At 40.9% G+C, this 11,766-nt stretch overlaps 1 protein-coding gene across 2 annotated transcripts in view; it reads left to right on the top strand.

Moving 5' to 3' along the window:
- Positions 1 to 261: 261 nt before the first annotated feature.
- The window catches only part of SLC30A5 (solute carrier family 30 member 5), a 34,430-nt gene continuing 22,925 nt past the window's right edge, over positions 262 to 11,766 (top strand). For both annotated transcript variants that reach the window (XM_045848072.1, XM_045848071.1), the window contains exons 1-3: positions 262 to 590; positions 6,438 to 6,560; positions 7,644 to 7,710. In XM_045848072.1, the coding sequence (XP_045704028.1) occupies positions 508 to 590; positions 6,438 to 6,560; positions 7,644 to 7,710 (273 nt within the window). In that variant the 5' untranslated portion in view covers positions 262 to 507. The remainder of the gene's footprint in view (positions 591 to 6,437; positions 6,561 to 7,643; positions 7,711 to 11,766) is intronic.

Here is an 11,766-nt window from a genome sequence, read left to right as displayed (position 1 = left end):
ACATTTTAGCAAAAGAAAAAAAATCCCTCTGCTCCACAAGAATCCGCTGGACCCCCGAAGGCCCACAGGCGGCGCTGCAGGGACAGGTAAACGCGCCGACCGGATCGACGGGAGAGGTGGATCGGAAACGAGGATTCGATTCGTCGCCCCGCAGTGGGAGGAGCCTAAGGCCCCGCAAAGGAAGGGGAGAGTTCGGTTGTACGCAGGCGTGGCGCTGGGCACTCCCCCGGGAGTGAGGGCTGCTGGGCCCGATGACGTGGCCTGGCAACGTCCGCACCGGTGCGCCTCCCGGGAACCCCGGGCCTCCAAAACTACCCGCGGCCTAGTCCCGACGTGGTCGTGCTTGTGAGCTGCTTCCGGGGGCGGTGGCGGCGGTCCGGCCTGCGGGAACCCTAAGTGGCCACTGCCATGGGAGAGTGACACGCCTGCGCCCGCGGTTCCGCGGCAGCGACGAGACATGAGGAGACCCCGCGGCTGGAGCAGCAGCGGCGGCTCCTGAGCCCCGGAATGGAGGAGAAATACGGAGGGGACGTGCTAACCGGCCCCGGCGGCGGCGGCGGCCTCGGGCCGGTGGATGTGCCCAGCGCTCGGTAAGGGACTGATCCGGCTCCGCCTCCAGAGCACCTCTCCCTGTGTCTGCGCTCGCGGGCTCCCTCCCTAGCGGACCTGGGCCGCCGCTGCCCTGGACTCCACCCGGGGGCGCGGGGACCGGTGTCCCTGTCAGCCCCCTGACAGCCCGGAACACCCTCCTTGGTTGAGCGCGCGCCCTGGAGCCCTCCGTCCTCTCTCGCTCTGCTTCCAGGCTGCTTCTGGCTTCCATTGGCTCCTCTGTTCCCGCTGCAGAGTGAATGCTCTAAAATCCAGGAAGGTTCTGCTTGAACCGGTGGTTTTCAGGGCAGACCGTTAACCTTGGCACTGCCAAGTTCACGTGAGAGGTTTAAGGGGCGCGTTGGGGAGGCAACTCATTGATGTGTCTCTTTTCCTCCCTTACGCTCTTTGTAAAATCAATAAGCATGCCCTCGGGTGAAAATAAATAAATAAATAAATATATATATATATATATATATATATATATATATATATATATATATATGACTATGGACAGTAGATTAAAGTGTCATATTAAAGTTCCTGAAGCTGGTAACTGCTGATTTTGTAAGAGAATGTCTGTATACTTAGTTGAGTTCACGTAAGAGGTTTTTCTGATTGAAGAGAAATAGTTCTGTTGGCTGTTTCTCCCTAAAATAGTAGTTCAGCGACTATTTAACCTTTCTGACATCCTCCTGCGTAAATTAGGGGCAGTTGTCACCATCCTGTCTTCAGGCAAACAAACCAGAGTACAAACAGATGAACTGCGGTGTTCAGGTTAACTTTGCCCATCGAGAATCCAGCCCATCATCTAGTCTTTTTTTTCTTCCTTGGATTGTTTTTGTTAAATAAGAAATGTGTGCTCATTGTCTAAAAAATTCAAACACCACAGAAATTCCGAGTAAAGAGGGAAATTTCCTCTTTAACCTCCGACCAATTGTCAATGGACCTGGCACTGTCCTTTACAAGCCAATATCCCCACTGTCTCCCCCCACCCAAGAGGTAAGTACAGTGACCACTTTCCATGGTGCCCTTGACCTGTCCTGAGCTCTGAGGCAGTGTCAGAGATGCATGAAATATAGCCCAACAGTTTGGTTGGAACTGGCCTTCATTGCCTTCATTTTTTAATGAGGTTAAGATTTTCTCTTTTTTGAATACTTCCTTTGAGACTTAAAGGTTGTTTTGATAAGTACTTTGATATTGTAGAAATAGCATTACTAACAACTATTTTTTATGTGAATAAGAAAGAACAACAAAATGCTGGAACAGACTTTAAAGCAGCTGCATTTTTGCAGTACAAATTTATTTTCTCATCTACTTTGAGCAACTCGTTGTAAATAACAACATATCGGATATTTACTGTGACATGACAGTTAAGTGCAATAGGCAATTCTGGTCTGGATTTGGTACCACAGGGAGAAAATGCTGTAAAGGACAGTACTAGGTCAACTGACAAAACTGGACTATGGCCCTGGCCTGGTGGCTCGGTTAGAGTGTCATCCCATACACCAAAAGGTGTCAGGTTTGATTCCTGGTCAGGACACACACCTAGGTGGCTGGCTGCATCCCCTGTGGGGGTGCACTGGGGAGGCAACCCATTGATGTGTCTCTCTTCCTCCCTTACCCTCTCTGTAAAATCAATAAGCATGTCCTCAGGTGAAGATAAAAAATATATATTTATTGGACTATGGACAGTAGATTAAAGTGTCATATTAAAGTTCCTGGAGCAGCTGGTAACTGCTGATTTTATAAGAGAATGCCTATATGCTTAGAAAATACACATATTTAGGGGTAAAGGAACATAATGTATGTAACTTAAATAAATAGTTCAGGAAAAAATAGTCTATGTGTATTTAAAGAGAGAGAGAAAGCAAATGGGACAATACATTAACAATTAGGGAATCTAGGTAAAGGGTATATATACTATTCCTGCAACTTTTCTGTAAACCTGAAGTTATTTTTAAATAAACAGTTTAAAATTATTATTTGCTCAAGAGCTTATTATCTTAGGTAGATGTGGGAAACAGTCCTTTGCTATCTTACTTGCATTATTTACTTAGCAGAGCTGTCCTTCTATTGTAATTCATTGCAGAATCAAATTGAACTCAGGACTGGTTGAATTTTTAATAGATTCCAGGTGGCAAGAGTTTTCCTTTATAAAGACTAAACATCAAATACTGCTTACAATCTGCAACAAAACTAATTGGAAAATCTTAATTATGGATTTTTTTATACATTAATTCACAAATATGAATTGTTTTTAAATGTTTCTGCTTTGGCATCTATAAGTTCTCTGTAGAAAAAAGCAGAGGGTGACAGCCAACATTTGTTGAGCTACTGTCATGTTCCAAATGCTCTGAGTATAGCATCTTACTTAACCCTTACCACAGAGCTACATACTAAGTAGCAGTATTCTTGCTTCACAGATCAGGAAAGTAAGAATTAGAAAGGTTAGGTAAGTTTCCCGCGGTCACACACCTAATAACTGAACTGGGAGTCATTTATCCCAAACTCCATGTATAGTGCCCTTCTGCATAATAAACACTTGAATATTTATTGAATTAATCGTATTTGAATTACACAGGGAAGGCTGTTTTTTATTTTATTTATTTATCTATTTATTTTTATTTTAGAGTGAGGGAAGAGAGGAAGAAAGAGAGAGAAAGAAACACCAATCGTGCCCCGACTGGGGACCAAACCTGCAACCCAGGCATGAGTCCTGACTGGGAATCGACCTTTTGGTTTGCAGGACAATACCCAACCAACTGAGTCACACCAGCTGGGGCTCTTTGTTTGTTTTTTAACTGGACAACTATGAGCTGTTTCAAGTGGGCAAAGCCCAAGAAACAGGTTTGAACCCAAACCCAAATTTTAGTAATTCCAGGTTTACAGAGACCAGTGATACCTTCGATTAGACAGTTAATAGTAAATAATGATTTTTAAGTTGGGGAGGTGGATTGGTTCCCATCAGTTGCCCAGAGAGTCAATAAGTGGCTCAAGGGCCACTGCTCCTATTTAAGAGCCTCCCTTTTCTCTCCTCTATTCCTTTTAGTAAATTAAGCTATTCATTGTTTCCCTCTGAAGTATGAACTAGGAATGTCTTGTTAGTGGTGTGGCATGGTTACTTAGCCTTAGCTAGCGTATCATTTTCAGCCCAATAGGAAGACTTCATTAATTGAGACTTTAAAAATCAAAGTATCACCCAGACTGGTGTGGCTCAGTGGATTGAACACTGGCCTGCGAACGAAAGGGTAGCTGGTTGGATTCCCAGTCAGGTCACATGCCTGGTTCGAGGGCCAGGTCCCCAGCAGGGGGAAGGGGGGCGCAAGAAGTAACCACACATTGATGTTTCTCTCCCTCTTTTTCTCCCTCCATCCCCCTCTGTCAAAAAATAAATAAATAAAATCTCTTTTTTAAAAAGTATCCAACTTTTGAAATTAAAAAGTAAATTTTTTAATTTAATATAGTAACAAAAGATCTTCAATATACATTATGTTAAAAGTCACATAGCAATATCAAAATGTATACAATTGTGAATACATCTAAAGTATGTGTGTCCATTCATAGAGAAACAGGAAAAGCTTTGGAAGGATGTACATACCCAGTTGGTTACCAATGAGAGGAAATCAGGAATTATTTTATTTAAAATTTTGTAACAACCAGCTGCTCAGGAATTACTTTTGTAATCTCTTTCTTTTTAATTAAAAAGGGGGTAAGGAAAATTGATGTCAGAAAGATTATTTTTTAGAGTGGGGAAGGGAAGGAGAGAAACATCAGTGTGTGGTTGCCTCTCGTGCGCCCTCTACTGGGGACCTGGCCCACAACCCAGGCATGTTCCCTGACTGGGAATTGAACTGGCAAATCTTTTGGTTTGCAGGACCGTACTCAACCACTGAGCCACACCAACCAGGCCTTGTTCCCATCTTCTTAAAACAAGTATATTAAATATAATTTACCTTAGTGACTTCTGGTCATATTTAACATAATCTGGTGAACTGGGCTTAAAAACAGTCATTTCTTCTATGACTCCTTCCTAGTACTAGAGTTTTGCATGTGCTGCTCTCTGTACTTTGAAATACCCTTTCCTTTTCCTTGCTTCAGAATTTGTAGTTAGTTCCTTGTGTACACACTTACATATTTCAAACTTTAAAGGAAATCTTTGTTTTCCTAGTTAGCAGTTACATAGTTGCTTCCATATCTCATCCTTTTACTCTGTTACTTACCTGGACCACATAAATAGTTCTTTTCCTGCCTGTCTTTCTAAGATCTCAACTCCTGAGAACAGGGTCTCTTTTATGTATAGCACCTAGAAATGTGTTTGGTTGTAAGTAACCAAACTAAGAAAGCTTTAAACAATAGGGACATATCCATACATCAAAGAAACCAGGGTTTGCTTGGTATTTGTTCAGCCCCTCAGTGATACCATCTGGGACCAGATTCTTTACCTTTGCTTTCTGCCATCCTAAGCATGGCTTTTATATTCAGGCTTGAAACATGTATAACATTTTTCAAATAAAAGTTACAGACAAAAGCTCTCCCTTGAAGGTAGGAGGAAAAAAAGGTGAAGGAAGTAGTTCTAGCTATATCTTGCCCTTTATCAGGAAGAGGGAAAGCTATACCTGAAGGCAACCTGTCAGGCTTCTCTTGGGTCTCATTGGCCACATATAGCATCCAGCAGATAGTGAAGTATGCAAGGAGTATTTGAAGAATAGCTAAATAGGTCCATGAGGGAAGTACAGGGCTCTTGCTGACATAAGATTTCCCACACTGCTGTGATTTTTTTAAAGTATCTTTATTCTTCCTGGTCTTTTTTTTTCTTCCTTACCTCGACAGTGTTGTTGTCCCTTGTGTCTGTGTTTCTATCCTGCTGCCTTATTTTTACACCTAGTCAGGAGATTAAGGAGGTTTTCAGCTTTCCTCTACTTGATTTCATTCTTTTCTTTAGTTTGAATTTATGGTTGAGTTGCTGGTACTTCAAATTGCCAGAAGCTTGACAGCCTCTTATGTACTAACTTACTGCACAATATACAGGGTCCAGCAGAAGTAAGGCCTGCTTGAGTGTGGTTGGTAGGGTACTAATATGGGTGTAATAATTTAGTTTTAATTTGAACATTTCACCTAAAATATCATATGGCATGCTTGAGTGTAATATTGTTATATTACAGAATTACATGCTTATGATTTTGTATAAAGATTTTATAATAAAAAAATGGTGTTATTTGTGATGGACCCTATATATTACTGTACTATATGTTACTGTATCGCATAAGTATAAGTATAATTGTAGACTTACTCTTTCATTTGGTAAATATTTGCTGAACACATTATGTCAATCCCTATATTAGCAGCTGAATAAACAAAGGACTGCTAGCTCAACTTTTCTTTGTATTGCCTAATTATGAATTGCTATCATGACCAGAGTATTTAACTAGCGTTAATATAGTTAATTTACTACATCTATGTGACTTCTCTCTAGCTTAAATGGGCCAATATCTAAATCTTAGATTTTAATATGCATTTTGTCTTTTATATTTAAGATGATTTTATTCTTCATGTGGGACAGTGTGAATGTTTAATTGGAAACAGTTTAGAAGATGGGAACCTTCAAAGCCTTTTGGGTGAACTTTGATTTTCTGTGTGACATACTAAAAGAGCATACTTAAGAGACATGGGCTTGACCCTAGCTAATTCTGTGGACTTCAACTTGCCTTGTTTGGGTTTGTTTCATTTTTGGTATATGAATATTTATGGTTTGTATAATGACCCCACTACTTATATAATGAGAAAAAAAGATTACATTTCTTGTGATTTCATTGATACCCAAACTTGTTTTTGCTTTTATTTTTCAGGTTAACAAAATACATTGTGTTACTGTGTTTCACTAAATTTTTGAAGGCAGTAGGACTTTTTGAATCATATGATCTCCTAAAAGCAGTTCACATTGTTCAGTTCATTTTTATATTAAAACTTGGGTGAGTGTGCATGGTTCTCTTTTTCTTACTGTTTTTTATTTCTTTCAAAATCCTTTTTTAACTGAGTATCTTTAGGAAATTTTACATAGAATATTTTGAGATAGAATATTCAAGATTAGCAGTACAAAGAGGTTGATTTAAAAAAGAAAAAAATGTAATCTAATAGCTTGCCAAAACATAGATTTTACCTTAGTTTGTGTTAATGAGGTTTTTACAAATTTCTGGTTTAATGGAAGACAACTAGGTTCTTATTCTGCTAAAGCAACAATCTGTTACAGTATCTCACATCAACCAGCCTCTGAAAAGCTCCATTGCACGTGCCCGAGGGAATAAGAGGCAAACAAATGTCTTAGTTTTTTTATAAAAATAGTTATGACTTCACAGACTCCCTAGGGATTCCCAAGTCATAACCACTGGTGTAGTCCAACCTTCCGGCAAACATAGAATGTTACCTGAGACCTGTCTTAGCAGAGACATTCCCTATTTCCTAAGTTAAACCATGCTGTGCTATGTTCGCTGCATGTTCCCCTCACAGTACAGCATTCTCATATAGTATAAATGTTATATTCTTCATATAACAAGAAATTCTCTCCAAATAGAGATTCTCTGGACCTTGAGATTGATAGTGATCATCCTCTGTGTTAACAAAAATCTGTTAAAGCTTCCAGAAAGTATAATTTTAGTAATAATTATGGCAAGTGTACTTAACTAGGAAATTTTAAGCACTATTTGTGTGCATTTTTATATAACTCTTTTGGGAGTGTGAAAGGTAAGGACATATAATCAGTACTTTATTCATTTCTATAATTTCAAGATTTGTTATTACTAAATATCAGAGAAGATTGGAATTATTTTCTTTGGTATTTCAGGGTATAAAAAAATATTGAGACTCCTTTTCTTTCATGGCTTGTGAACTGGGTCAGAAGGCAATTACAAAAGAAGAGTTCCCAAAGTGTTCTCCAGTATAATTTCTTTAGAGGTTAACACTTTCAAGTTTTAGTGTATTTGTCTAAATAAATGTCTTTACTTAAATACACCTTGTGTACAAGATTGATTAATATATTAATGTTTCAATATTCACAGGACTGCATTTCTTATGGTTTTGTTTCAAAAGCCATTCTCTTCTGGAAAAAGTATTACCAAACACCAGGTGAGTTTTTTGCAAAGTCCTTTTTCCTTAGGTGCTTTCCATTTAATGAGCCAGGTTATAATGTTCTTTCCTTGATCAGGGTTACGTAACAAATAATTTAAGTGCAAAGCAGAGCATTTCCAGATTAGCTTGTCTATTCAGAATTTGAGCTTCAAGAATGAACTGTAGGAGACTTCCGGTCAAGATGGAGGCATAGGCAGACATGCTTTGCCTTCTTGCACAACCACAGAGAGAATTACAACTAAACCTCAAAACAGCACCCATAACTGTGAGAAAGTCAAACTGTATGGAAGTTCGACAACCATGGATATAAAGAACCCAAATACATCCATGCGGGTAGGAGGCGCAGAGATGCAGAGAGGCAAGGAGACACAGTGTGGTATGGAGAGGCAGCAGTGGAAGGTGTAGTCCCTCATTCATGTGTGGTGGATAAAAATTGGGAGGGATACCTTGGGAGTGAGTGATCCCAGCCTCAGGCAAGACTGCACAGCCCAGGGTTCTAGTGCCAAGAAGATAAATCCCTATAACTTCTGGCTATAAAAACCAGTAGGAGTTGGGACAGTGAAAGAAACTACCAGATATTCAGGAGACTCTTTTTAAAGGGCCCCCATGGTCTTAGAATGTACACAAACTCACCCACTCTGGGATTTGGCACCAGGGCAACAGCTAGAAGGGCTCCAGTAGCATAAGGAGAGTGGGTGAAGTGGCTGGAAACGGGGTGAGTATGGGGCAAACCTCCAGAAGCCAGGCAGCGGCACTCTCCTCTCTCCAAACCCTCCCACCACCCAGAGCTACAAAGCAGGACAGGTTGTTCCGCTCTGGCAACTACCTATAAGGCTTTGCCCCAAACAATTTACGGATTTCTAGAAACGGTTCTAAAACAGGCCATACTACTAAGACAGGGAGTCAAAGCAGCTCTACCTAATACATAGACAAACACAGGGAGGCTGCCAAATTGAGGATACAAAAAATATGGCCTAAATGAACAGAATAAAACCCCAGAAAAAGAACTAAATGAAAGGGAACTCACCAACCCATCAGATGCAGAGTTCAAAACACTGGTGATCAGGATGCTCAAAGAACTCATTGAGTACTACAGCAACACAAAGGAAGAAATGAAGGTTACACTAAGTGAAATAAAGAAAAATCTAGAGGGAACCAACAGTGAAGGGCAGGAAGCCGGGATTCAAATCAATGATTTGGAACATAAGGAAGAAATTAACATTTAACCAGAACAGCAAGAAGAAACAAGAATTCGGGACTTCCGGCCAAGATGGAGGCATAGGTAGACATACTGTACCTCCTCACACAACCAAGATAGGAACAACAATAATTTAGAAACAGAATAACAACCAGAACTGATAGAAAACTGAACTGTATGGAAGTTGGACAACCAAGGAGTTAAAATAGACACATTCATCCAGACTGGTAGGAGGGGTAGAGTCAGGCAGCTGGGCGGAGAGGGGTCCCTCTGCACAAAGAGCATTGGGACCAGGAGCGTAAGACCGCAGCAGGCGGACCCTGGGCAAGCGGTGGCTGGCAAACACCGGCCAAGAGGTGGCAACCAACAGACCCAGCGAGGCGACAATTGTGAAGCAAGGCACTGCACGCAACCCAGGATCCCAGTGCTGGGAAATAGAGCCTTGGGGCACTGATTGAAAACACCTCTGGGGGTTGAGGCACAGGGAGAGACTCCCAGCCTCACAGGAGAGGTCATTGGAAAGACTCACAGGGTGCAAGAGTCCACCCACACAGAATCAGCACCAGAGGGGCCCAGTTTGCTCTGGGGAAGCTGCAGAAGGGACTGAAGTCCAATGGAGAGCAGAGCGAGTGCCATTGTTCCTCTTGGACCCCACACCCACATACAGCATCAGAACTCAGTGACTGGGGTGCCCCGGCCTGTGAACACCTAAGTCTCTGCCCCTTATACGTAACAGGCACAACCAGACTGAATAAATAAATAAATAAGATGGCTCAAACAGAAGGAGAAATGAAAGCTCCAGAACCAATCCTTTTAAGCGACCAAGAGATAGCCAACCTATCAGATGCGCAGTTCAAAACACTGGTGATCAGGATGCTCACAGAATTGGTTGAATTTGGTCACAAGTTAGATGAAAAAACTGAAGGCTATAATAAGTGAAGTGAAGGAAAATGCACAGGGAACCAATAGTGGTGAAAATAAAGCTGGGTCTCACATCAGTGGAGTGGACCAGAAGGAAGAAAAAAGCATATAATCAGTAAAGAATGAAGAAATAAGAATTCAAAAAAAATGAGGAGAGACTTAGGAACCTCCAAGACATCTTTAAACATTCCAAAACCCAAATTATAAGGGTACCAGAAGGAGAAGAGGTAGAGCAACAAGTGGAAAAGTTATTTGAACAAATAATAAAGGAGAACTTCCCCAGCATAACAAAGGAAATAGACTTCCAGGAAGTCCAGGAAGCTCAGAGAGTCCCAAAGAAGTTGGACCCAAGGAGGAACACACCAAGGCACATCATAATTACGTTACTCAAGATTAAAATGAAGGACAGAATCCTAGAAGCAGCAAGAGATAAGGAGAGAGTAACCTACAAAGGAGTTCCCATAAGACTGTCAGCTGATTTCTCAAGAGACCTTGCAGGCAAGAAGGGGCTGGAAAGAAGTATTCCAAGTCATGAAAGGCAAGGGCCTACATCCAAGATTGCTCTATCCAGCAAAGCTTTCATTTAGGATGAAAGGGCAGATAAAGTGCTTCTCAGGTAAGGTCAAGTTAAAGGAGTTCATCATCACCAAGCCCTTATTTTATGAAATGTTAAAGAGACTTACCTAAGAAAAAGAAGGTAAAAAACACATATAGTAAAGTGACAGCAAACTCACAATTTTTAATAACCACACCTAAAACAAAAACAAAAACAAACTAAGCAAACAACTAGAACAGGAACAGAACCACAGAAATGGAGATCACATGGAGGGTTAGCAACAGGGGAGTGGGGGGGGGGAAGGTACAGAGAATAAGTAGCATAGATGGTAGGTAGAAAATAGGCAGGGGGAGGACAAGAATAGTATGGGAAATGTAGAAGCTAAAGAACTTATACATGGACATGAACTAAAGTGTGAGAATGTGGGTGGGAGAGGGTGTACAGGGTGGAGGGGAATGAAGGGGTGTAATAGGACAACTATAATGGCATAATCAATAAAATATATTTTAAAAAGAAGAAGAAACAAGAATTGAAAAAAACAAGGGTAATATAAGAAGCCTCTGGGACATTTCCAAATTTACCAACATCCAATTCATCAGGAAGCCAAAAGGAAAAGAGGAAGATAAATTGAAAACTTGTTTGAAAAAATAATGAAAGAAAACATCCCTAATTTGGTGAAGGAAATAGACATACAAGTCCAGGAAGCACAGAGGTTCCCAAACAAGTTGGACCCAAAGAGGGCCACCCCAAGACACATCATAATTAAAATGCCAAAGGTTAAAGATAAAGAGAGAATTTTAAAAGCAGCAAGAGAAAAGTGGAGTTAACTCCAAAGGGGTTCCCATAAGACTCTCAGCTAATTTCTCAAAAGAAACTTTGCAGGCAAGAAGGGACTGGCATGAAGTATTCAAAGTGGTGGAAAATCAAAGACCTACAACCTAGATTATGCTATCTAGCAAAGCTATCATTTAGAATGGAAGGTCAGATAAAGTGCTTCACAGACAAGGTAAAGCAAAAGGAGTTCATTATTACAAAGCCATTGTCACATGAAGTGTTAAAAGGACTTATTTAAGAAAAAGAAGATCAAAACTAAGAACATTAAAATGACAACAAACCCATCACTATCGACAATTGACTCAAAAACAAAAACTTGGGGACTTCCAGCCAAGATGGAGGCATAGGTAGATATTTACTTCCTTACACAACCAAAGGAAGGACAACAAATTTAAAAATAAAAAACAACCAGAACTGCCAGGAAATCAAACTGTATGGAAGTCCAACAACCAAAGAATTAAAGAAGAAACAGCCTTCCAGACTGGTAGGAAGGATGGGGACAGGCAGCCAGAGTGGAGGGGATGTGTGGCAAGCCAGCAGCTGT

This window comes from Phyllostomus hastatus, unplaced genomic scaffold (assembly GCF_019186645.2).
Source record: "Phyllostomus hastatus isolate PE091 unplaced genomic scaffold, TTU_PhHast_1.1 phas_contig_58, whole genome shotgun sequence".
Classification (NCBI taxonomy): domain Eukaryota; kingdom Metazoa; phylum Chordata; class Mammalia; order Chiroptera; family Phyllostomidae; genus Phyllostomus; species Phyllostomus hastatus.
Note: the sequence above shows the minus strand (reverse complement) of the source record. Positions and strands in the feature narration are given on the sequence as shown.